Source organism: Ovis canadensis, chromosome 4 (assembly GCF_042477335.2).
Source record: "Ovis canadensis isolate MfBH-ARS-UI-01 breed Bighorn chromosome 4, ARS-UI_OviCan_v2, whole genome shotgun sequence".
Taxonomy (NCBI): Eukaryota; Metazoa; Chordata; class Mammalia; order Artiodactyla; family Bovidae; genus Ovis; species Ovis canadensis.
The window spans coordinates 101,511,115-101,538,459 of NC_091248.1; the positions used below are offsets into that span (position 1 = coordinate 101,511,115).

General features: G+C 41.1%; 1 protein-coding gene across 2 annotated transcripts in view; it reads right to left on the minus strand.

The window, feature by feature from the left end:
- AASS (aminoadipate-semialdehyde synthase) overlaps positions 1-18,277 on the minus strand; it is an 83,087-nt gene extending 64,810 nt beyond the window's left edge. For both annotated transcript variants that reach the window (XM_069588287.1, XM_069588286.1), the window contains exons 1-4: positions 18,142-18,277; positions 10,577-10,801; positions 6,141-6,317; positions 2,863-2,947 (exon numbers count right to left, since the gene is read on the minus strand). In XM_069588287.1, the coding sequence (XP_069444388.1) occupies positions 2,863-2,947; positions 6,141-6,317; positions 10,577-10,786 (472 nt within the window). In that variant the 5' untranslated portion in view covers positions 10,787-10,801; positions 18,142-18,277. The remainder of the gene's footprint in view (positions 1-2,862; positions 2,948-6,140; positions 6,318-10,576; positions 10,802-18,141) is intronic.
- Positions 18,278-27,345: the final 9,068 nt, after the last annotated feature.

Consider the following 27,345-nt stretch of genomic DNA (forward strand, 5'->3'; position numbering starts at 1 on the left):
AAACAGTCACCATTGACCTTATGACCCCTCCTCCCACCCTCAGCTATTTCAGTGACCTACACAGCTAAACTCAGTGGACACTTTGCAGACCTTGAATTACTTGTCAGAGGCATTTGGCAATGTGTACTTAGTCACTCAGTTGTGTCTGATTCTTTGTGACCCCATAGACTGTACCCAGCCAGGCTCCTCTGTCCATGAGGATTCTCCAGGCCAGAATACTACAGTGGGTAGCCTTTCCCTTCTCCAGGGGATCTTCCCAACCCAGGGATCGAACCCAGGTCTCTCGCATTGCAGGCAGATTCTTTACAGTCTGAGCCACCAGGGAAGCCCAAGAATACTGGAGTATGTAGACTATCCCTTCTCCAGGGGAACTTCCAGACCAAGGAATCAAACTGGGGTCTCTTGCACTGCAGGCAGATTATAGAGCTTCTTTTTGTTGGAACTCTCTTCCCTCAGCGTGCCTGGCTTAAACACACCATCACCCTAAATTTCTGCATGCTCCTCTTTGCATGCCTATTCTTTGTGTATTAGTGTCCCCTGCCCCTTGCTTAACACTGTCACCCCCAGGATTCTGTTCCAGGCTCTCTTCTCTTCAATCTCTGCATTTTTATTTTCCTTAGCTCAACTCATTCATTCCTAAATTTCAGGTATTCTCTGTATGCTGATGACTACAAGTCTGTATCTCTAACACTGATATTTTATTTCAAGACCCAGTCAACTACCTCATGGATTTCTCATTTTGGATGTCCTTCAAAATAGCAAAAACTTAGTATGCCCGTAGTGAGGATCTCAGCATCCATTCTCCCCTTCTTCTTTCTCGGAAGAGAACTTTCCCTCTCCATATCCCTGACAAATTTTCTTTGATCTTTTTTCTGATGTTTACTTTTAAGGAATAATTTATATGCTATAGATCACACCGATTTAAAGTCTAAACTTTGTTAACTGTTAACAAATGTACACACCCATATTCCCAACAACATAATTAAGATACAAGCTACTCCCATCACCCCAGTCAATCCTCCCCAAGCTTTGGTTCTGAACAACTGATTCTATTTCTGTCTGCGTAGCATAGTTTCTTCTATAGTTGCACACAAATGAAATTTTAAATATTTATTATTCTGTTGTCTGTCTACTCTTACTCAGAATAATGCTTTTGAGATTCAGGCATACTTTGTGTGTATAAGAAGTTTGCTTCTTTTTATTGCTGAGGAGTGTTCCATTCTATGAACTATACTGCAATTTATTTATCCATTCCTCTGCTGATTGCCTGGGTTATTATGAATGAAGCTACTATAATAATTCTTTACAAATAAAAATTTGCTTCTCTTGACAAATGCCTATAATTTATTTTGTACATTGAGATTCAAGAATTTTATTTCTTTGTGAGTTGTGTCTTGCACAATTTGCCTATTTTGTCAACATTGTTGTATTTATTGGCCTATCCATAATATTCCCTTATCCTTTTAAAATTTGTGACGTATATAGTGATAATTCCTGTTGTATTCCTAATATTGCTTTTTTTAAATGTGACTTCTCTGTCTCTTTTCTTAAAAAGTAATCTAACTGGAAGTTTATAAAATTTACTGATTTTTTTTAAAATAACCAGCTTTAAAATTTTTGCCTTCTTCTTTTCTAATAAAAGCATTAAATGCTATAAATTTCCTTCTAAAAAGCACTTTACCTTTATTCAACAAATTTTTGCATGCTACTTTAATTCTTCATTCAATTAAAAATATTTCCTAATTTTTCCTGTGGGAGGTCTTCTGCACTCATGGATTATTTTATAAAACATTGTTTATCTTCCAAATATTGGAAATTTTCTAGATATCTTTGTATTATAATACCAAAGTCGATTTTATTATAGTCAGAGCACATACTCTATGGTTTTTAAACTTTTTAATTCATTGAGGATTGTTTTGTGACCCAGCACATGGCCCATCTAGGTAGATGTTCCACATGACCTGAAAGGAATGTTTATTCTGTTCTGCGAGTTGCTAGGTAGAATGCTGGGTGCGCAAGAGCTGTCACTGATGTCATGGTGGTTGACAGTGCTTTGTGTTCTATACCTTACAAATTTTCTGTCTACTTATTCTGACAATCACAGACCTTCAAGTAGTCTAATCTGATACAAAGTTATAACATGCAGTGTTTCTCAACTAAAGACGGTTCCAAGTACTAGCTGGGACAAAAATCAAGTGTTAATTTTCCCCAAATTCCACCTCGTATCCTTGTAGACTGCTCCTCCATGGGTTCCTGTCTCCACATCTGCTGCTGCTGCTGCTAAGTCGCTTCAGTCGTGTCCGACTCTGTGCGACCCCATAGACAGCAGCCCACCAGGCTCCGCCGTCCCTGGGATTCTCCAGGCAAGAACACTGGAGTGGGTTGCCATTTCCTTCTCCAATGCATCAAAGTGAAAAGTGAAAGTGAAGTCACTCAGTTGTGTCCAACTTGTTGCGACCCCATGAACTGCAGCCCACCAGGCTCCTCCGTCCATGGGATTTTCCAGGCAAGAGTACTGGAGTGGGGTGCCATTGTCTTCTCCGATCTCCACATCTTACCTCTCCCATTTCACCCTTTCTTTCATTTTTCAAATTTCTCATCCCAAACTGACCTCTCTTTCCAGCTCCCAAACAGAAGAATTCCAAGCCTATCCATAGCTGTTGTCCTTCTCTCTGTTCCTTTTCTTTATCTCTGTAATAAATGTAGTGTCTCATTTTATTCCCCTGATATTCATTCATCCATCACACCCACCATGTTTATTTTTATTGGTGGAAATGAACACTCCCATCCCCTTGCCACAGAAAAAACACAGTTACTTTCCAGGCAAATTTACAGGCAAATGTAACAGCCTTGGATACCTACCTGCCACACCTGCCCACTGTCCAAATGCCACCACCCGTATTCCTCTATGATCCACCATTTTCTCATAATCAATAAGTCGGATTTCCTGAAGAAATGATAAAAAAATTTCTAAATCATCCAGCTTAATTTCAATGGGTAGAACACATATATGAGCAAGTGAAAATTTCACACTTTTCCCTCTTATAAAATATATCTTAACTTGCTAACAGAAGTTACCATGAGGTACACCATGAAATATTTAGAAAATGCTGGGTCACAAACCAAGGATAGGTTTGTGATGAGAAACAAAAGAATGCTCCTAGCAGGATGCTAATGCCCCTTGACGGCAGGCAATAAAATAATAAAGGTATGATATCTTTGAACTTTTAGCCCAGCACTATCAACCAACATTTCTACATAATGCCCCACTCATCCTCACATTCTTCCCTGTAGTCTCAAAAATGAGTCCTTCCTGAAAATCCCTATGAGCTAGATACCAACTTTTTTCTGTGTCTTCCAACACCACTCTTGAACTTATTCTCATTCTTGCGTTCTCTCTCTTTACTGTTTCTTCCCTTCAGCCATTCTAAATATTCCCAAGTCTCCCTTCTACCTTAAAAATGATAACAAAACACCCTCTCAAGTCCATACACACAAATCTATCTCATTCTCTCTCTTCCTCTCTCTTTCTCTTCTTCTCTCTCTTTCTGACTCTCTTAGTATCTCTTTCTCTTTCTCTCTGTTTTCTCTCTCCAGGCTCTCACAAGCAAGCTTTATTTAAAAAATAAAACAAGCTGCTTGTTTTTCACTTCCTCATTTTCTCGAAAATCATGTCCTTCCCCTTTCCTTCCCTTCCAAGAAAAGGGGATCTTCCCTTTCTCTTGGAAATCCTCTATTAATTCATGCTTAAAAGCTACTAATACATTGTAATTATAGAATGTCTTAAATAATCTATTTATTTCCTCAAAGGTAATATAATTTTTAACATGTCCATGTATTTAAGAATATTTAATATTCATCCAACTCCAAGTAATTTGTTATAAAAATGTTGCCCAAAAGCAGCCCTGCTGGGTCTGTTTTTATTAAATTTCTTGAAATGAACAAAAGTTCATACAACTCCCCAAAAAAAGTTTCTGAAGTACTTTTTGAGGAGTTTATCTGCTTAACGTGAAACCTTCTTATTATTTTCATTAATTAGTTTTTGAATTTGTTTTTTTGAAACACTGCAAATTATCTGCAGTCTCTGTTTAGCGAATTTGAAAATAGTAAGAATGTATTATGGATGCCTATATAAAATACATTTTTCTCCATCTAGTCAAGGCTATGGTTTTTCCTGTGGTCATGTATGGATGTGAGAGTTGGACAGTGAAGAAGGCTGAGCACCGAAGAACTGATGCTTTTGAACTGTGGTGTTGGAGAAGACTCTTGAGAGTCCCTTGGACTGCAAGGAGATCCAACCACTCCATTCTAAAGGAGATCAGCCCTCGGATTTCTTTGGAAGGGATGATGCTAAAGCTGAAGCTCCAGTACTTTGGCCACCTCATGCGAAGAGTTGACTCATTGGAAAAGACTCTGATGCTGGGAGGGATTGGGGGCAGGAGGAGAAGGGGATGACAGAGGATGAGATGGCTGGATGGCATCACGGACTCGATGGTCGTGAGTCTGAGTGAACTCCGGGAGATGGTGATGGACAGGGAGGCCTGGCGTGCTGCGATTCATGGGGTTGCAAAGAGTTGGACACGACTGAGCGACTGAACTGAACTGAACTGAACTACTGCTTTTACTGTTCATGAAATTCTCCTGTCCTCTGCCTATTGTCAAATGCTAGTCTAGTTTCTACCGGTCTAATATCTTGACTCCAGGACTTAGACCTTGGACTTCTCCATCCACATTTACTCCCTACCCTCATCCAATCTCATGGCTTTAGATACCTTCTGGTCTCTGACAACTGTGTATCAGGACGAGCTGGCTTCCTGAATTACAGATTCACAGTCAATGGCCCACTCAGCTTCTCCCCTTCAATGTCTAATGGACAAATTAAACTCGATAGGCCCTAAACCCAACTCTCTATCCTTTTAAACAAGCCTGTTCCTCTGGCAGTGGCATCATCTCAATCTAAGGCAACTCCTTTAAATTACTGAAACCAAAATCCCGTAAGAGCCAGCTCTGACTCCTCTCTTTCTCTCACAGTCCACACTCACTTTATCAGTGATTCCTGTGGGCTCAGACCTCTAAAATATATGCAGGTTTTGTCCACGTGTCACACCTCTGCTTCTGCCACCTCCGTGCAAGCCACCATCATTGGCAGCCTAGCATCTGGACTAGTCCAGACTAACAGTCTTATTAATTTTGTTCTCCTCTCACTTCCAACTATTATTCACACAGCAGGCAAAAAAAGCATCTTAGAATATGGTTTTCTCTGATCCTCCACTCAAAAAGACTGTCAGGGCTTTGTATTACTATTCTCTTAGCTTAGCTGACTTTGCCCAGGTGGGTATGGCTTGATCCTTCATCTCCAAAGGTTTGCTCAGTTCCAACTTAGCGATGAGGCTCTCTCTAGCCATCCTATTTAAACTAGCATTCTCACCTCCCCTGGTGACCAGAACTCCTTTTTTTCTACTGTATCATATTTACCTCCATTACATATATCACCAAGCAATGTATGAGGTATCATTTATTTACCATCTGTCTCCTTCCACTCAAATATAAGCCCTGTTCATTGCAGTAATCAGTGTCAGACACAGTGTAGGCACTTGGTAAATACTTGCTGAGTGAATACTCTGTAATTTAAATAGATGCTAGTTTTTCCACAGTATTAATAATCTCAAAAAAAGGGTTTTTTCCCTTATGAATATGTAAAAATAGTCTCCAGTTCAGTTCTGGTACTACAGAGCAACCTCAGTCAATTTGCTTCACCTCTCTGGGCTCCATCTGAAAAATTAGGGTGGTGGGTTGTATGATCCCTAAGGTTCTTTTCAGCTCTAAAATTCTGCTCGGCCATATTTGACCGACTAACCTTATAAATTAATGATCATTTGGGACAAATGCTTCTATCATTAGAATACAAAAGGAATGAATATGTTTGATTCTTCTTTTTAAGACCCTGCCCCGCAGAGGAGCCCTAGGAGCAGCAGAACTACTCAAGCACTATCTTACAGATCGTCTTTCCTGTTGAGGTGAATAACATGATGTATTTCCTAGATGCTAAAAGAAAACTGAAACTCCTCTTGACCGTTAAAGGCAAAAAAAAAAAAAAAAAGTTTCAGTGTTAACATTTATGAATATTGCCCACTAAATACCTGTTTTAGGATCTCATCCAGCAAACCCATATTGGCCTCCTGAGCCTTTATTGTGTGGGAGAAGAATGCATAAGTCTTCTTGGGCATTAATTTTTCCTCTGGTGGTCTTTTAACTCCCAAAATTAGACAAGCTTCAGAAATATCCTCCTGGAGAATGCCACCAGCTTTGACATATTCCTGGGAATGTAATTTTGATTGAAAGTTATTCCCCTGATTTGTTGTATTCATATTTTCTTTACTAAATAAATTTAGCAGTTAAAGACACAAACTTTTGAAAGAATAAAACATAAGGAACAAATAATGGAAAAACTACTTCTAAAATTCTTACTTGCTGACTAAAGATGAATTTAACGTGTTTGACTTTTGCAGCAAAAACAAAAATCAGAAAATTCAGCACACAATTTTATTTGAAAACAGTTAATAGCCACTAACACACTAGAACGTGTGATTTAAATATACTTGTAAAATATATTTTTTTCAACAATGCTGTGAAATATGAAATGCTAAATAGTAATTTATTGTTGTTATTGCTGTTTAGTCGCTAAATTGTGTCTGATTCTTTGCAATCCCACAGACAGGAGTCTGGCAGGCTCCTCTGTCTACAGAATCTCCTAGGCAAGCATACTGGAGTGGGTTGCCATTTTCTTCTCCAGGGTATCCTCTTGATCCAGGGATTGAACCCATGTCTCTGTATTGGCAGGTGGATTCTTTATCACTGAGCCACCAGGGAAGCCCAGTAATTTACTACTTGGGTATATTTTTAAAAGAAAGACATAAATCTGCAACATTTTCTTTTCTTTCTTTTTTGGGGGAGTGGGGTTCAATTAGTATTTACTATTGTCCTACTCTGTACAGTGAATTGTGATAGAGATGAGATAAAACCCAAAGAAAGACAGACAAGGTTCCTCCTGTAAAGGAGCTCACAAAGTATTGTAGAAAGAATCAGAGGCACAAGGTATTAGGTTGAATTCTGAAGAATAGTATGATTATTCTTACTTAATATGAATAATCATTACTTAATGATAATTAGTATGATTATTAATAATCTAAATGATATATTAATTTAACAGATATTGAGATAACTCCCAGGAGAGATGATGATGGAAATACAGAAATTTAAATTAATCTAAAAGGCTGAGTAGGATTTGGAGGAACAGAGATAGGAAATACAAGGTGGTAATACGAGTAAGAGGCATTGAAGAAACACATACAAATATGGAGATGGGAAAGTAAGGAGATGTTTAGGGCATAATAAGTGAATCAATTTAGAAAAGTAGACTGAATATTATCATTGTGAATATTAGCTTTATTAAATAAAAATTATCATTGATATTTATTAATAAATTACTGTATGCTTTGCTAAGCTCTTTGGGTGAATTATTTAATTCTCAAAACTCCCATGAAGTAGGTGCTATTATTATCCCCATTTTATCAATGAGAAACTCAAGTCTTACACATTAAACTGAGATTTCATAACTAGTACATACAGGTAACAAAGAATTATTTCAGATTTTTAAATAAAGGGGTAGCATGATCCCAGGGATGGGGGAGCCTGGTGAGTTGTCGTCTATGGGGTCGCACAGAGTCAGACACAACTGAAGTGACTTAGCAGCAGCATGATCCAGGCAGAATTTTTAAGGCACCAGAGGCGGCAGTTAAATAAAATGAAGATAAATCTAGTTAGGAATCTACCTGAAAGGAAAGCATAAATCTAGAGGAGAGACAGTAAAAGTAATAGACATGTTCATGTCTGGTTTCTCTGAAAACTATCTGCCCATTTATAGTGGACTGGTTAAATACATCATGATAAATCAGAGAGCAATAATAACAGAGTAATTACTACATAGACATTGAATAGAATGAAGCTGATTTCTATGAACTGACATGGATAGATTTCCAGGATATGCCTTCAGTTCAGTTCAGTTCAGTCACTCAGTCATGTCCAATTCTTTGTGACCCCATGGACTGCAGCACACCAGGTTTCGCTGTCCATCACCATCTCCCAGAGTTTGCTCAAACTCCATCCATCAAGTCGGTGATGCCATCAAACCACCTCATCCTCTGTCATCCCCTTCTCCTCCTGCCTTCAATCTTTCCCAGCGTTAGGGGATATGCCAAAGAACAAAGCAAGGTGTGAAAGAGTATATACAGCATACAAGGTTCTGCATAAGATTAAAAGGAAAATAAGAAAACACATAACACATATTTTTGTAAGAAGAAACAGGAATGATAGATCAGAAACTCATGAAAACAGTAGCCTACAAGGTAGATGGGAATGTAGGGGATTAAGATAAGAGCAAGACTTCTCTGTGTTGCATCTTTTTATATGGTTTTAATCTTTAAAGGGGCTTCCCTTGTGGCTCAGCTGCTAAAGAAACCCCCTGCAATGCAGAAGACCTAGATTCGATGCCTGGGTTGGGAAGATCCCCTGGAGAAGGGAAAGGCTACCCATTCCAGTACTCTGGCCTAGAGAATTCCATGGACTGTATAGCCCATGGGGTCGCAAAGAGTAGGACACGACTGAGCGACTTCCACTTTCACTAGGTGGCTCAGTGCTAAAGAATTCACCTGCAATGCAGGAGATGCGAGTTCAATCCCTGGGTGGGGAAGATCCCCTGGAGAAGGAAATGGCAACCCAATCTAGTATTCTTGCCTGGGAAATCCCATAGACAAAGGAGCTAGAGGACTACAGTCCATGGGGTCCCAAAAAGTCAGATACGATTTAACAACTGAAAAACAGCAACAACATCTTTAAAACGTATACATATTTAACTTATTTAAAAAATAAAACTAAATAAAAAAGGATTTAAAAGCAAATGTTAAAATTTAATAGAAACGAAAACAAATAAATCTAACTGGTTCAAACTGACATGTAACCACATAGGAAAACGTTCAGATATGTTTTGTACACAGCACACTGAATATTCTTTGTGAGATGCAGTCTAAAGGCAAAAAAACATTCTTCTAAGAAACATTAAACTCCATTCAGTATACTCTTACTGAGGACAGAAGATGAGATGGTTGGATGGCATCACCGACTCAATGGACACAAATTTGAGCTGGTGATGGACAGGGAAGCGTAGGATGCTGCAGTCCACAGGGTCACAAGTAGTCGAATATGACTGAACTGAACTGAACTGAACATTATATTCGTTTCAGATGTATACCAAAATTAGTTTCAGGTGTATACATTGCAAAAAGACCACCACAATAAGCCTGCTGCTACTGCTAAGTCACTTCAGTCGTGTCCGACTGTGTGTGACCCCAGAGACGGCAGCCCACCAGGCTCCCCCGTCCCTGGGATTCTCCAGGCAAGAACACTGGAGTGGGTTGCCATTTCCTTCTCCAATGCATGAAAGTGAAAAGTCAAAGTGAAGTCGCTCAGTCGTGCCCAACTCTAGCGACCCCATGGACTGCAGCCCACCAGGCTCCTCCGTCCATGGGATTTTTCGGGCAAAAGTACTGGAGTGGGGTGCCATTAACAATAAACCTAGTACTGTTCTAGATTAAAAGAACTAAAGATACATAATAATAAATTCAATGAACCTTATTCAAACCTTGCTTAAAATAAAAACCATAAAAGACATTAGGGACAATGGGGAATTTGAAATGGGTATGTGTGATGATCTTGTGGAATTATTAATTTCTTAGGTGTGAAAATGAAACGACAGTTATGGTTATGTAGGAAGATGATTTATTCCTAGGAAATACATACTGAAGCATTTAGAGATAAAGTGTCATTGTCTGCAACATATTTTCAAATGGCTCACAGAAGAAAAACCACGTGCGTGTCTCTAAAGTAAAAATAAAAGTTAAATCTGCGTCATAAGATTATGGTGAAGAATGAAGAGAATGATGAATGTGAGGTGACTGGCAAGGTTAGGACTCATGAACAAACTCTACATAGTAAAGCATTTCCTGGAGACATTGGTCTTCCCAGTCCTGAAACCAGGGTCACATATGAAAGAATGATGGGAAGGATGTCATCCCTAAACTGGAGAAAGCATGGAATGAGTGAAAACAATACTTACTGGCTAAATTCTGGGCTCAAGAAAGTATTCTAACTAGAAGTCTCCTAACTATATAATCTCACTACAACTGAAGTAAAAACACTGTTGTGTTGTCCTTAAGTGACACTAGCAAACGTTTTGAGCTTCCCTAGTGGCTCAGATGGTTAAGAATCCGCCTGCAATACGGGAGACCTGGGTTTGACCCCTGCATTGGGAAGATCCCCTGGAGGAGGGCACGGCAACCCACTCCAGTATTCTTGCCTGGAGAATCCCCATGGACAGAGGAGCCTGATGGGTCGCAGAGTTGGACACAACTGAGTGACTAAGCACAGCACAGCTAACATTTTAGGTTCACTCAGATGCTCTGTAATTTTCATACGTACAGTCATTTCATTTTCACATATCTTTACAAATTGGAAATATTACCTTATCGTGAATGGCTCGCCGATTGGAAGGCTGTATTAAGACCTTGTATCCCAGGTTGGTGATCCCTTTGACGTGCCGGGGAGCCAGAGGAGCCCGCCTTTCCCAGGCATTCACATCCTCCCGCCTCAAGGCCATCACCGCCTTGTGGTGAAGCCCTCTGGAGAGGCTGGGGCTCAGCCTGCCCAGTTTGGTTCTGGACACTCGCAGCATCTTGAAACCTGATGACTGTAAAGACATTATAAGAGCAGGACAATGAAAGGCAGGAGGGCTCACAGGTCAGTTCTGGTCTCCTGAGAAATCTGTTGTAAAATCTAACCAACCCAGGTGGTAACAGATTCAAGGTGAGGAAGGGAGAGGGAAAACCTGGATGACATTGCAGTGTTCCTTTACCCAACCAAAACTGAACTTTCACAAACAAAGGTAAATCCAAAATTAAAAAACAAAAAGTTCCAAGCACTGACAGGACACTAATCAATATTCGCTGTGTCAAAATCGTGTTTTTAAAATATATGCTTTATCAAACCATACATTCAGCACAAAGGTTTTAAGCAAGTTAATCTACAAATACAGGAAGATCATTTATACCAATTTTAATGATGAAAACTTTAGAATCCTTTCATAATGTTCAAGATCCTTGACAATCCAGCTCCAACCTCTTTCCAGTTTAATCTCTGATCATTTCCTAACCTAGTTCTACTCAGTGTGTTTTACAGCCTGTTGTCAGTCACTGAGCTGCTTTTTACTGGTCCAGGATGAGATGTGTACAGAAATAGAAAGTAGGCACTTAGAAATCTTTATATGACAGGATCATTTTTTCCAGTAATTCATTGGTATTGAATTTTATAAAAGCATTGGTCCTGGCAGATTGGAAAACAAGACAAACATGTTTTCACCATAGGTGTTAGAAGCTGGAAAGCATACCCCTAAACCCCTGCCCCACCCAACACCCCTCAGCTTCACTTCGCTGACCCTGTTGTTGCTTTTCGCCTTTCCAACCTGTCCTCTACCCTACCACCCCTCCCTGCTATTACATTAAACGCAGACCTTAATCAGTTCTCAGACTGCTGTCCCAGATTATATAACTCTATTCATTTGTTCAATTAAGAAATATGTACAAGAGGCTTACTATGTGTCAGCACAGAGTAAATTGTACAAAAAATTTTAAAGCATAAATACTAAACAGTTTTCAAATGGGAACATAAACTTAGTAGTCAGAGGTTATTTCAGATCATTTGGATGCTAAACCTCGCTTTTCTATGTTTAAGGTTGGCATCAAAATATAGATACTAAATGATCTTACATCTTCTAGAAATTCCCTAGCATATAGCAAAATTCTTATAGAACACATTTCTGTTACATCAGACTGAAATCTCTAAATCAGACCCACCTTAAAGAGAGGGAAGCTTTGTCCAAACAATGGAACATACAAGTACATTTCCTATAGGCGAACTACTTATCACCCTAGATAGAAAATGTGTAGGATAACTCACAATGCAGAGTGAAAGAATAAAGCAAACAGCAAGGAGTCCAGCTAAGAAGGCTTTAGAAGAAGGGCAGGGAGAGAAAACACAGCACACAGCAAGTAAACAGTCTGATCATGAGGAGTTCAGGCTAACTTTTACTCAGGCCAAATACAGATAATCGACATTTCAGTAAGACTGTTACATACTCTATCTAAGGCTTTGATTTATATATATATAGCTTTGTTTTTAAACAGACTATGTTAACTCCAAGCCATTTATTCTCCCTCAAGCCAAAGGAAAATCTGCAATATTTCATAGAACTTGCAACCATATGTTTACGAATGAAATCAGTTCCAAAGACAAGTGATTTTTCTCAACATACTGACAAGCCCACAGTCTCATCTTCCCAGCAGCGGTTATATCTCACATACCATGGGTGACCAAATGATCCTAATCTTCTATAATTAGTAGCAGTTCTTGGCACAAAGATTCAGAAACCTATCCAAGTAATGCAGTCTCTCTCCTCAGTCCAGGTTTGATTTAAAACCACAGCTTCCCCTTTCTCAGAAACACTCTTCTGCCTTTTCCTCTTCCTCCATACCTCCTTTGTTTGGAGTCGGGGGTATGGTGTGGGAGGAGAGACACAGATATATATACTCACGTAATATACACATACGTGTTGGCAGAAGCAGACTTTCCTGGGGAAGAGGACACGAAAGTAACAGAGGCTGACCTTCTCTGTTTTATTTAGGAAACTACTTTCACTTTCACTTTTTGTAGGGAATCCCAATTCTCAACACTTTGTTTTCAAAGAAACAGAACAATAGTTACCACTGATTTAACATTATATGTCAAGCACTATGCTGAGCACTTTATAGACAGTATTTCATTTCCTCCTTGTGGCAATCTAATTAAGCAGATACTATTATTCTCATCATTTTACAGATGAAGCAACTGAAGTGAAATCCGACTAGCGTGGTTGCTTTTAAGCCAGAGAAGAATCCCTAGGTTAACAGTTAACACTAGGGATTCTTCTTTGCCAAAGCCTGCAAATCCACACCTCTTATATCTGACACGTTATTCTTGCCAGCTCAATTCAGAAAGAAATCAGATCCATATGGTATTGGCTATATGACCAGTTCTCCCCTAGCATGGGGTGCCTCCATCAACCCCTTTCCTACATGTCACCAAAAATCCATCCTGAGCCTCGGCCAAGGTAAATTTTAACTTTCTGGATGCTTAGCAAGGAGACGATTATAGAGAGTCTGATTATATCAGTAACTGCTTGAGCCTTGAACCTTGCTCTCAAGTATAGAACTTTCTGGGACTATCATTCATTTCATTCTCAGGTCATCAAGAAATATATAACAGTGAGACTTTCTGAATTGCTCCAAGATAGAATACGCACAGAGTCGGACATGATTGAGCAACTGAACTGAACTGAGGGTATTATGACTCATTAGAATAGACCCTGATGCTGGGAAAGATTGAAGGCAGGAGGAAAAGGGGTCAACAGAGGATGAGATGGTTGGATGGCATCACTGACTTTATGGACATGAGTTTGAGCAAACTCTGGGAGATAGTGAAGGACAGGGAAGCCTGGCATGCTGCTGTCCATGGGGTCGCAAAGAGTCGGACAGGACTGAGCAACTCAACAATAAAATACAAAACAGAATTAGGCTTGGCCCCTTCTAATTTCTGTTGCTTTCATTGGGATATGTAAAAAGGATTACACATTCTAATAAAGAAAATTTAAGGCCATATCATCTGTGTCTAGCCCCCAATCAGAAATGTGCTCTTTGTCCATATATTTTAGATCTTTGAAATAATTCCGCTAGAATACAATCCAGTGACTCACACTAAAACCACCAAATCACAGGGGGAGATTTCTCAATGTCAAGTTGTTTGCATATAATCAGGCATACATTTTGGCTAAATTTAGAGTGACTAAGGATGGAGTAGCCTTCAGTTGACTAAAATAAATAAAGCATGAGAAATGCAAATGATTTATACCCTCACTTCCAGTTTATTCAAAACATGCAAGTGTATTTAAAAAGCCACGATGGGACTTCCCTGGTGGTTCATTGGCTAAGACTCCAAGCTCCTACGGCAGGGGGCCCAGGTCTAACCCCTGGTCAGGGAACTAGACCCCACATGCCACAACTAGAGATCCCACATGCCGCAAAGAAGATGGTAGATCCCGTGTGCTGCAACTAAGACCTGGCACAGCCAAATATATAAATATATTTTTTAAAGCCGTAGTTTCCCAGGAAGCCTTTATAAAGGCAAGCAACTGCATGACCATGAGTCTTCGCCCACACTACATATTTGGCATCCAGACCGTAATAATCCTGAAGAGGTTCATAAGAGTTCCAAGTTAACAGAATACCTAGTGATAGCCTAGAACTCCTCCAAGTACCTCCCAACCCCAAGGCTTGTTAGAACAAGGCTTGAACATGAACATGAACTAGGCTTGAACGAGGCATGAACATGAGCCTTGAACAACACTGTCCTCCATACTTCTATTTCCTGTTGCATAGCTATATTCTTTTAATGTTAAAATAGTTACAAAGTGAAAGTGAAAGTCAAGTCTCTCAGTCTGTAGGACTCTTTGGGACCCCATGGAATATAGCCTGCAGGCTCCTCCATTCATCCAGGGGATTTTTCAGGCAAGAGTGCTGGAGTGGGTTGCCATTTCCTTCTCCAGGGGGATCTTCCCAATCCAGGGATTGAACCCAGCTCTCCCACATTGTAGGCAGACGCCACCAGGGAAGCCCATCAGCTACTCAAAGTCATCCAAAGATAATACCACCTACCAGTCTCCCAGTCTCTAGCCTACAAATATAGCTTCACTGAGATGGAATGCAAAGTTAGTTCTGAATTGGAGTCTTATCCACACTGTTTATTTGCTTAATTTGTCCCTTTGTTAAACTCTATAAATTCTTCGAAGAAATGAATTGTTTTCCTCATCTCTATATTTCCAGTGACTTCCCTACAGGAGAACTTAAATATTTGGTGAAAGGATGAATAAATAAATGAGCAGATTCAAATGAATGTCATAAAGACCAGTGAAGCAAACAAAATAAACTTATGAATAAGAACAGGGATTCGTATTTACCACTGGCCCAACAAGGCTCAAGAAAGATCTAATCTCTTGTTAAGATCTCATAGATCAATGAATATTATGAAATACAAATAAAAATGGTATTAAAATCCAGATCTGGTTGCTGAGACATATAACTGGATATGGGACTCCTTCCTTGACTTCAATTTCATAATTCAAGCTGGAATATAATGCTAACATCCTTTTCAGCTTTAATATGCTGATTCTATTAAGTATAGTATATAGAGGATGAGATGGTTAGATGGCATCACTGATTCAGCGCACATGAATTTGAGCAAACTCCCAGAGACAGTAAAGGACAGTCCATGGGGTCACAAAGAGTCGGACACGACTTAGCAGCTGAACAACAACAACATTAAGTATAGTGACTGGACACTGTGGATCACAAAGGCATTCACATTTTAGAACATAAAGAGGCACTCTGACTCATGAAGATCCAGCCAAAGTACACAAACAGGGAAACAAAATACCAAAAGCACTGTGGAGAAAGACAGGATATTCACCTAAGTTACCTGCATTAACTGCAGTGACCAGGAGCCAAAAATAGGAGGGTGATACCTCACAAAAAATTCTGACTACTCTCCTCCATAAATGGCCTGGGTTCCTCAGCTTCCCACTTACTCAAAGACCTTGGTGAGTAACTTAATCTGTCTGTACCTCACCTGCAAAATGGGATTTATACCTACCTCATAGGGTTATTGAGAAGTTTACTTGCACTAATAGTCATAAAGTGCTGAGCACTGCCTTACATGTCATAAACACTCAGTAAATGCTAAGCAAAAGGCTGCAAGGCTGCCCTCTCCTCAAAGGTAAACACAGCCATCCATCACCCCTGACAGTGGAACATCACTTTCCCTTCTTCTGGGTCACATTGTGGGGAGGCCTTCATAATGACTCCATGTTCATCCCTTCCTCTTCTTACTTTTTTAGGAAAAAAAATTTTAAAAGCCCAGTAAGCCTTCTCTTTACCTTCACCCTTCAGGCATGAGGGTTCAAGATAATAAGTTATCATTTTAATACTATTTTTCATCAAATTTAAATTACTTTTTTCCCCACATTTTAGCATCCTTGAAAGGAGGATACATCTTATAATCTCGACTGTATCTTAATTCTATGAATATGGTAATAACATTGTTGGTTACTTTCCATTCCAGATATACAGCATTTCTGTGATTCCATAAATTCCATAGAATTTTTTGTGGCCTCATCACAGAGACTTGTCACTGTTTGTAGTGTTATCTCTATGAGAAAATTAATACAAGAATATTTGGAAAAAATGAAAATTTTGTGTTAAATGGGATTGGTTACCCACCAAAGATCATTTCCAAAATCCTGCTAATGCTTAGAGGACTGGTTACTTATGGTATAAATTTTCAGTTACAAATAAATCAGAGTTCTGATGATGCTGTCACCAAAAAACAAGCGAGGCTGATAACAAATAGGATTTTCTGGAGAGTGGGAAAGTCACTTGGGGACACTGACTTAAACCTTTGTCCTCCTAGCTCATTTTGCAGAAGGGCCACCAGGTTACACAGCTAGAACGTCCTGTGGCCGTAAGTTCACTCCTCTTTATAGCAAAAAAGGGGGAGAGGGAGTGAGAGGAGTTCACAACACACATAAATATATAGAAGCAGCCCACACCAAGTGTCACGGTTGGTTTTTGTTGTCGTTGTTGTTGTTGTTGTTTTTTCAATATAGAGTTTATGAAAGCCATATGTCAAAGTCGATGAGAGTTCACTCGTGTGCACAGCTAGGTCGCCCTAATCAATTACATTTTCACAGCCGAATAACTGACGACCCACAACATAAAAAATGCTCGTCTTCGTTCGAGTTACTAAACACACTCTCTCCCTCTTCCCACGCCACAAGCCACTTCCACTCTCCTAAAATCAGTACCTGGAAAGCATATTGCTTCCAGAAGTACCCAGGGCATTTAGCCCCATTGAGTTAAACAGGGTATTTAACTGCTTCTAACCGCGTCCCCTCCGCGGGCGAACTCTCCAACTGGCCCGCACAGTGCCTGCGGGGTCTCAGAAATTCAGGAGACGCTGATATCCAAACATTCAACTTTCGCACTTTTCCTGTCTGTCAGGGGATGGAAGAGCCTCGTGGACTGCAGTCCATGGGGTCGCACAGAGTCGGACGCGACTGAGCGACTTCACTTTCACTTTTCACTTTCCTGTACTGGAGAAGGAAATGGCAACCCACTCCAGTGTTCTTGCCTGGAGAATCCCAGCGACGGGGGAGCCTAGTGGACTGCCGTCTATGGGGTCGCACAGAGTGCGTGTCCACGACAGAAGCGACTTAGCAGCAGCAGCAGCAGAGGATGGAGGGGGATGGCCCGCATCCCAGAGAAAGGTCAGGCACACACGGCCAGTGTGAATAAGTTTGTGATGCGAATTTGTTTAAGCAGGCCAGGGGCTGAAAAGGTCAACCAGTAACTGCGCCGAAAGCAAGCTTGGGGGTGCGAGCGTGCTGGGCCGGAGGGGCGGTGCCCGCCGCCATCCGTCAGCCACCCGCCGCAGCCGCCTATCTAAATAAGCACACAGTCCAAGAATTAACAGAGGCTTTGTTCTACAACTTCAATACCAATTCTTTACTCCCCAGCAACCGCCCCCCACCTCAGCCCTAGCCAAAAAAGAAATCCACATTGCCATCCCTTCTCCTGCCTATACAGCAATTCCGGGGCTGCGCCCACTGCCCCCGACTTCCCACCCCTCGTCCGCAGGGAAACGCTCGGAGGGAGGCCTGGGGAGGAGGCCCGAACGCTCTTCACGCTCTTCCCCACTCTTGTCCCGGCAACGGCCGGCGTCCGCGGAGCTCCCGGGTCCCCAGCGCCGCAGGGAGGACTAGGCAGAACACTGGCCCGCACCTCCCGGCGGATAGGCGGAGCCCCGCCAGCAGTCTCCAAACTCATCTCACAGGCTGAGCCCACTGCCCATCAGCTCAGCTCCTCCTGGCACCCCACCCGCCCTCACCTCGTCCGGTCCCCGCCGCCTTTGAGCTCCCGGGCCCGGGGAGGGGAGGCTCCAAATTCCCAGCCGAAATTGGGATGCAGGCGGTGAGGAGGAGGTGTTTGCTCAACTTCTTAGGACGTCATGACTCCTCCTCCGCAGCCAATCAGCGCCCTCCCTGAGGGAACAACCTTCTTCTCCGCCAATCGGCGGCGCTGCCAGGTACTAGGTCATACCCGGCCCCAGCTCCACCCCGAAAATCTTTCTGCCTTTTTAGATCTCTGACCTACGTCCGTAGCCGGGGACCTCACGTCCTTCCAGGATGGTTATTGACCAAGTTTGTAACTGTTCGCAGCAGGGGACAGGCGGAGACGGTGAAGGAAGTAGTCCGAACATTACACGTTCAACAGATGGCTGTATCTCCTGGGGGTAGGGGGGGGAAAGTTTCAAACTCATGTATATCACGCTCATTAGCAATATGCACTTCTCAAAACATTTTCACAGCCTCACAACAAAACTGTGAAGCCTGATGACCGTTCTTAGAGCAGTTTTAGAGTCTAGCAAACGGAGACTGAGAAATTAAGTGTTGTGTGTACACATCCAATGAATATTAATTTTATTAATGAATTTAATAATTTCACATTGAACTTTATTCTTATAAATAGTGTGTAGGCCCAGAGGTTTTTTGCTCAAATCAACGAGATGATCAGAGTTGCGTGCTTAAGGGAATATGGTCTAGGTAGTATACAGAAGGGATCTGAGTAAAAATAATAGTAAAAACTTTAAAAGGACAGAGTCAACACCACGGGTAAGGATGACAGGTTAGAGGAAGAACTGAAGCAAATTTGGTATTTCAAGCTTGGCTAAGTGGTGATTAGGAAGCAGGTGATACTGAGAACAGTGCAGAGAAACATAGCAAGAAGGAAAGTCTTTAGAGGAATGATTAGGAATACGATCTTGGCGATGTAAAGCTAAAGATACAGAGGGAAAACTCAACTTCCAGAGAGGGCTCTAATTTTCTTTGTAATTGGAGATATGAGTGGAGTTTATAAAAATGTTCTAGGTTCAATATTGTTGACAGGAGAGTTGAAACCCAGCTGTGGCAGGTATGAGAAAAGTACATGTTGGAGAAAATTTTCAAAACAGAAGGAAATATTACTCTCTGGCCACTGACACCCTAGGAAGACTACAGATGGACTTCGTTTTTCAGCTTCTAGAGCTGCAGCTAGTCTTCACAAAACAAATATTCTCCTGTCTTCCAGGGCCAATTATCCAGGACTTTCTTTTCTTTTTTTGTCTGTGCTGAGTCTTTGATGCCGCACAGGCTTCTCGGGGCCTACTCTGTCATTGAGGTACATGGGCTTCTCAGTGCAGTAGTTTCTCTTGTTGCAAGCATGGGCCCTAGGGCTCTCAGATTTCAGTAGCTGAGGCATGAGGGCTCAGCAGTTGTGGATCCTGGACTCTGGAGCACAGGCTCAATAGCTGTGGCACACAGGCTTAATTACTCTGCGGCATGTGGGATCTTCCCAGACTAGGGATCAAACCCATGTCTCCTACACTGGCAGACAGATTCTTTACCATTGAGCCACCAGGGAAGTCCTAGTCAGGGCTTTTAACGAACACTAGACTTTGTCACATATGCATGAATTCTTAATACTCATTGGGTGTGGATATGCTGTACTTAATCTTTCAGTCTCAGTGTGCTGAACTCTATAACTGTTCTAAGAATTGTCATCTGGCTTCACAGGCTGGTTATGAGGCTGTGAAAATACTTCGGAAAGTACGTATCACTAAACAAATGTGATAGTCATGAGTTCAAAACTTTTTTCCAGGAGATACACACATCTGTTTAGTGTGTCATGCCCAGACTCTTTTGCCCACGGTCCTTCATACAATGTTTGAGTTCCTTCAAGATATGGCCAAAATCAGCCATCTCAGCTTTATTTCGACAGCCTGAAAAGAATAGTGAACCACAATCTGTCCTTTGTTATCTCCTAAGATTAAGAGCCTGGATCAGAATCCTTGCTTTTCCTCCTCGAAGTATAAATCATGGACAAGGTACTTAGTTTTCAAATAAACCTAGGTTTCCTTATCTATTAATAGGAAAATAATAGGGACTACTTCAGGGGTTATTGCGGGCATATAAAATGAGAAGATGTCCAAAGTGCTCTGTCAAGCATCTAGCTAAGAAACAGACAATTATTATTTATTTTCCCAAAGTCTCTTGTTTATTTATCTGCAGTTCTCTGTCATTTCATTTGGGTAAATTAGGAGACATGAAAGGAGTGTATGCAGGGATAAAGGAAGGCAACAAGTAAAAGATTGTGATGCCCACTTGCTCCCCAGGACTAGAAACAGTGAGATATCTGTAGGCCTTAATAGGTCTAGAGGAAGAGACAGTTACCAGAACACAGAAAGAGCTCTACCCGGGTTGTCACAGAAGCTATAGGGAAAGCCACCAGACAGTGGTGACTTTTGACAGGAATGGAGATGCCTAGGGAATCAATAACCCTGCCCAGAGAGGGACTTATCTAAAGCAGGGGTCAATAAACTTCTTTTTTCTGTAAAGGACCAGAAAATTAATATTTTAGGCTTTCAGTTCAGTTCAGTTCAGTCGCTCAGTCGTGTCCAAATCTTTGCGACCCCATGAATTGCAGCACACCAGGCATCCCTGTCTATCACCAACTCCCGGAGTTCACGCAAACTCACGTCCATCAAGTCAGTGATGCCATCCAGCCATCTCATCCTCTGTCATCCCCTTCTCCTGCCCCCAATCCCTCCCTGCATCAGAGTTTTTTCCAATGAGTCAACTCTTCTCATGAGGTGGCCAAAGTACTGGAGTTTCAGCTTTAGCATCAGTCCTTCCAAAGAACACCCAGGGCTGATCTCCTTTAGAATGGACTGGTTGGATCTCCTTGCAGTCCAAGGGACTCTCAAGAGTCTTCTCCAACACCACAGTTCAAAAGCATTGATTCTTCAGCACTCAGCTTTCTTCACAGTCCAACTTTCGCATCCATACATGACCACTGGAAAAAAAATGCCTTTGACTAGATGGACCTTTGTTGACAAAGTAATGTCTCTGCTTTTGAATATGCTATCTAGGTTGGTCATAACTTTTCTTCCAAGGAGTAAGCGTCTTTTAAATTTTTGCAGGCCATTAAATCTCTGTCACAATTCACCAGTTCTGACATCTGGAGACTAAAAGCAGCCACAGACAATACTTAAATGGATGAGCATGGCTGTGTGCCAATAAAACGTTATTTGTAAAAATTAACTGCAGGCTAGATTTGGACCCAGGGTCATAGTTTGCAGAACCCCAGCCCATAAAATGAATAACCCTACTTCCTTCTCCTGCCCTCCCACCTCCTGCTAGTGCTTTCTACAAATTTGGCACAAGGAAAAACAGAGGGCTATTATATAGTCCATAAAGGTCAACCCTTCAGGGACAGAGCAGGTACAGAGGAGACAGGAGTTCTAGAAGGTTCAAAGGAGCATATTCAACACAAAAGGTATTCAAGACATGCTTGTTGAAATGAATGATTGGTTACCGTGAATTACCCTGCAAATGGTGGAACACTTACCAGAAAACTATCAAAACTGCATCCCTAAATGGGCACAGCCAGGAAAGGCTCCTGGATTGTGGTGACTCTGGAGCCCACGATGCTCCATTAGCTCTCTCTTTGCTTTATTTTGAAATCCTATGCACTTCTGACCTGGTAATGAAATATTAACCTGGCCAAAAAAACAAATCCTTCCTTTGTATTCCAAACCATCACTCAGATGTTTATGGTGCTCAAGGCTTTTGCAAAATATGTACATGATAAATACTCTTCCTTAAAATGGGAGAATTCAAAGGTTTTTCATCATAGTGACTGTTGTAATAAGTGTGACAGGTATCAGAAATTTCTTCACAATTGAGAGACAATAGATGCATGAAAAACAAGGCTGGGATACACCTAAAATGCTTTCATAGGACTTCTGCAGTCAATCCTTCAGACTCCTTCAATAGGGGAGAACCCTTCCGCCCATGTGGGGTGCTAGGTCAATACTCTTGAAATTGGGAAGTTGGGTCTAGGCCACTCAAGTTGCCTCTCTTTCTCCACATTCTTTGACTTTCTTCCTTTGTTCCTTACTTTGGTTCTGTTCTTCCTGAGAGGCCGTAAGGGTAGTAGTTAGGCATGTGAGCATTACAGTGAGCCAGATCTAGACTCATCCCTCCTTCACCAACTCTCTAGCAAGTCATTTTCCTATCAGGACATTGGAAAACATCACAACGTTCTCAAGAAGATTAAGTGACGGACATACTCAATATGCATGAACTATTATTGGGGTTTACTGTTTTACTCTGTTTCATGCACTCCTTCCTTGTATTCAGAACTCATTCTCAATCTTATGTGAACTTTGCCATAGAAAGAAAAGAGGTGGACATTTGATTTATTGATCTCTCAATACTCTGTATTTCTCACATGAACAATAAATTTCATAGTATCACCTATATCACTCACCCTAATAAGATATTCAACTTATTATAAATAAATTTCTTACTGACAGGAAGTACCAAGTCTTATATTGTTTAAAATAAGAAGTAGTTTAGGAAAGAAAAATGTCTAAGTGACAACTACTATTGTTGCCTAAGTCCCGAATTATTTTGAGAAGGAAATATACCTCCTTTACAACCAAGAAATTAAAAAATCTGATTAGGTAAGATAAGAGCAGGAACCATCCACAGAAAAATCACAATTTCTGCAAACGGGTTCTGGGTGGAGATAGTGATGGCCTGGGGGATTATATTTGCCCCCACCTTAGATGAATAAAGCAGAGAAAACTACTTTTTATTTCATCTCCTCTGCCATTACCATTATCATTATTTAAGGAGCCTCCCTGAAAAAAAATTTGTAAGAAAATTTCAAGGCCCAGGATCAACATTTGTTGGTTTCACAAAATCCCCAAGAGTTCACAACATCCCTCAAAAGTTATGCAGCAAGGCTTAACTCACTGGACAGGTTTGCTGCTCATCTGTTGACCACCTGCTTAGTAATTGTTATTATAAGTCTACAAGGACCTCTAAATTTCCAGTTCCATATCTCTGCATTTTATAAATTGGGTAACAGTTATATGTTATGGCAATACAAGCAAATCGGGGAAATGCAAATTTTGGAATATATTTTGGAATATATCTCCCTGGCAAATAATGAATCTAATATATTCAGATGTAACTAAAACATATTCAAATCAAGGAAGAAAAACCAGTGTTCCTCCTCTCAGCCTTGTTTGAATGAAAATCTCAAAAGAGAAGATGTCTTAAAGGACTGAGAAAAGCTTGAAGCAAGGAGGAAGTATTTAAAGCAAAAATAAAATACAAGCGCAGTTTTTCTGGAGTCATCATCAGTGTAATTGAGCTGGAGATAAACAGAAGGCCAAGATGAGGAGGTAGGAAGGTCAAGGTTTTCTCATTCTACTCCTGGTTTGGGTTAGAGAAAGGATGAAACCAATGCTTTACTGTAGTCATCTCACTCTAGAGACAGGAAGAAGAAAAGAATATACATATTGTTTTCTGCAATATAAGAAGCAGCAGCTACGAAAAATAAGCTCAGCATAGACAAGGTCACATCAGGAAGCAGGAAGTCAGGTGAAGAATGTATCCCTGACATTGAACTGACTCTCATGATCATTGCCATCTGTATAGCTCCCCAGAAACAAACATAAAAAATTTGAAAGGAAGAAACGACATCAAAAGAAGGTGCTCTCATTGAAGGGTGTAATGTGGACATTGCCCATGACAGGCACAGGCTTGTCCATCATTCTCATTTATCACTGAACGACCTAAAACAAAACCAAGGCAAAAGCGTGAAAGACAAGAATTTTCGATAAAGAGATTATTTCCTGGGCCCATATATGCGGGCTAACTCCAAATATTTCTTAGCTACTTTCTAAACATAGTTTAAATAAACACAATCCCTACCCTAAGAGGCTAAATGCCCAGTGTCAAAGTTGTGTCAAGACAAATACCACAGCAATGAATAAACTCTTAGGAGTCTAAGACCTGTGCTCTGTCTTTGGAAACTTCCAGTGTCCACTGCCCACACTACACCCTCTTGGGTCTGAGGGATCTGTGCAGTTTTGTGAAAGAAATAGATTTAGACCAAGGATGAAACAAGAACAAAATGAGGAAGAGTGGAGAAAACAAAGATAAAGAATGAAGTGGGTAGAAAGTGAGAGCCCAGGGGCAGAAGGCTTAAGGCAAAGTTTACTCATTGGGCATAAGTCCAATGTGAGGGAGACCGGAGAATGAGCTGCCACAGAGAAGAGAAAAGAAAGGGGTTTCAGGAACAACAAAGATAGCAAAGGCTGGGGGTTGATACCCACATCTTAGAACACCTCTGTTGAATTTTAAGAAGGAATTAAGTTCAAGAAAACTTTCACTGCCAGAAACCACTTCTGCTCCTTTCCTGCCTCTTTCTAGGGCACAGGCTACCTGGCCTGCTTACATACTCAGCCTGTTGGCTGCCATGAAAGCTCCATGGCTGGTAGATGCCTGGCTGTGCCACCTGCTGAGCCTGCAACAGGGAAATACCATCTCTCTTGTCAGGGAGGGAACTGCATTCCCAGCACCTAATGGAATTGAAAGGATTTGTAGTGGATTGAATGGCACCCTCCTGCCCCCAAATTTATGTTCACCCAGAACCTTGAAATGTGACCTTATCTGGAAATAGAGTCTTTATAGATAAAAAGAAAGAATCAAAACAAGATCATACCTGATTCAGATGGCTTAAATCCATCACAATATGTCTTTAAAAGAAAAGGGCACAGGGGACTTTTCTGGTGGTCCAGTGGCTAAGACTCTGGCCGCTATGCAAGGGGGCCCAGGTTGGATCCCTAGTCAGGAAACTAGATCCCACATCCCACATGCCAAAACTTAAAAAAAAAACTCATGTGCCACAACTAAGACCTGGAACGGCCAAACAAATTAACAAGAAAAAAAGGACACACTAAGGGAAGAAGCCATGACAGAAACAGAGGTGAAGTTCTAGTACTGCAAGCCAAGGAACCCCCAAAACTACTAGGAACTTGAAGAAGCAAGGATTCTCCCATAGTGCCTACGGAGGGACCACAGCCTGGTCAACACCTTGATAGCAGACTTCTGGTCTCTAGAGCTGTGAAGCAATAAATTTATGTTACTCTAAGTCCCCTTGTCCCATCACTTCATGGCAAATAGTTGGGAAAAAGTGGAAACAGTAGCAGATCTTATTTTCTTGGGCTCCAAAATCACTGTGGATAGTGACTGCAGCCATGAAATTTAAAGACACTTGCTCCTTGGAAGGAAAGCTATAAGAAATCTAGACAACATATTAAAAAGCAGAGACATTACTTCGCCAACAAAGATCTGTATAGGCAAAGCTATGATTTTTCCAGTAGTCATGTACAGATGTGAGAGTTAGACCATAAAGAAAGCTGCACACTGAAGAACTGATGCTTTTGAACTGTGGTGTTGGAGAAGATTCTTGAGTCCCTTGGTCAGCAAGGAGATCAAACCAGTCAATCCTAAAGGAAATCAACTTTGAATATTCATTGGAAGGACTGATGCTGAAGCTGAAACTCCAATATTTTGGCCGCCTGATGCGAAGAACTGATTCATTGGAAAAGACCCTGATGCTGGCAAAGATTGAGGGCAAGAGGAGAAGGGGGCGACAGAGGATTAGACGGTTGGATGGCATCACTGACTCAACGGACGTGAGCAAACTCAGGGAGATAGTGAAGGACAGGGAAGCCTGGTACGCTGTAGTTCGTGGGTCACAGAGTCGACTTAGTGACTGAACAGCAACAACCCTAGTCATTGCCACTTTGTTAGAGAGGCCCTTGGGAACCTGGTACAGACTTAATTCATCAAACAGCCAGATTGTCCCCCAATATTATGGTGATTGCTCATGTATCAGTGAGGATACACACAAAAAGTAAAATCATGCAATGAATGAAGAAGGCAGAAACATACACTAACTGTATTGGCAGGAATTTAAATCAAGATCACTTCTTTAGATTGATCTTTCAAAGGTTGTTTGCTCTAAATGTCTAAAGAAAATGAAATTGAGCTATAGCTTCATCGTGAGCTCTAAAATCAACCTGAAATACAGGTACACTGAGACTAGTTGATTCTACTTTTAAAAGACCTATGCCTACAGATTTTGAAGAAACGCCCTTATACCTGCATTTTCTGCAGACTCATTTAGCAAAACTATTTTGCTTACAAAAATGCCTATATGAAAAGAGAATGGTGGAAACAAACATTTTTAATCACTCATCTCTGACAAGTCTTCTGCAACCAATGCTGCTTCATGAGGTAATTGACAAAAAGCATATCAAAGTTTTCACTGGCGAGAAAATAGTACTATTGCTATTATCACATATGGTATACTGGGCACACTAGCCTGACAACATGAGTAAAAAGAGAAGTATCACCCTCAAATGAAACAGATGACTAGCACCAAAACAGAGGTCTTCAATGCAGGATGTGGGTTTCTCGTTGTGGTGGCTGCTCTTGTGGAGCATACGCTCTAGGCTCTCTGGCTCAGTAGCTGTGGCGCCTGGGCCTAGTGGCTCCTGTGAAATATTCCTGGACCAGGATCGAACCCATGTCCCCTACATTGACAGGTAGCTTCTTAACCACAAGACCACCAGGTAAGATGTAGGAATTGTTTTTCGATGAATCACTAAAGGGATTTTCCAGGTCCCTTTCAGGAGATCCTGTTTTCCTCTCAAGATCTCTATGGGATACAATCATGTAAACAAGCTGTAACTTAATTGCTTGTTTTCTGCCTGAAGCAATGAAACGATAACCCCAGAACTGTGAGATGCATGGAATCAAAAAGCTGAACAGAATCTTGCCCATGAAAGACAATTATCTGGTCAGGCCAGCAGTGCCCAGATCCCCATGTTAGAGACACAGGGACAGATCCAGATTTGGGGGCAGCCTGAGATACCATCTGTTGGAACTTCTTCAATAAAAAAGACAAAATTATAAATTTAAAATTAAGTACAATAATAAATTCTTATTTATACTAAGAAAAGAATTCATGGTGAATTATTAAGGGCTTGAAAATTCAGGTCCCATTCTTCTGAGATTTCTTCAGGCAATTTACCAAAAATGTTGACATAGAAATATTTCCTGGTTTCAACTCTGGCTTCCCTTCTCTACTGGGAATAATCTACAGTTCCCAGTTAAGCCCAGCACTC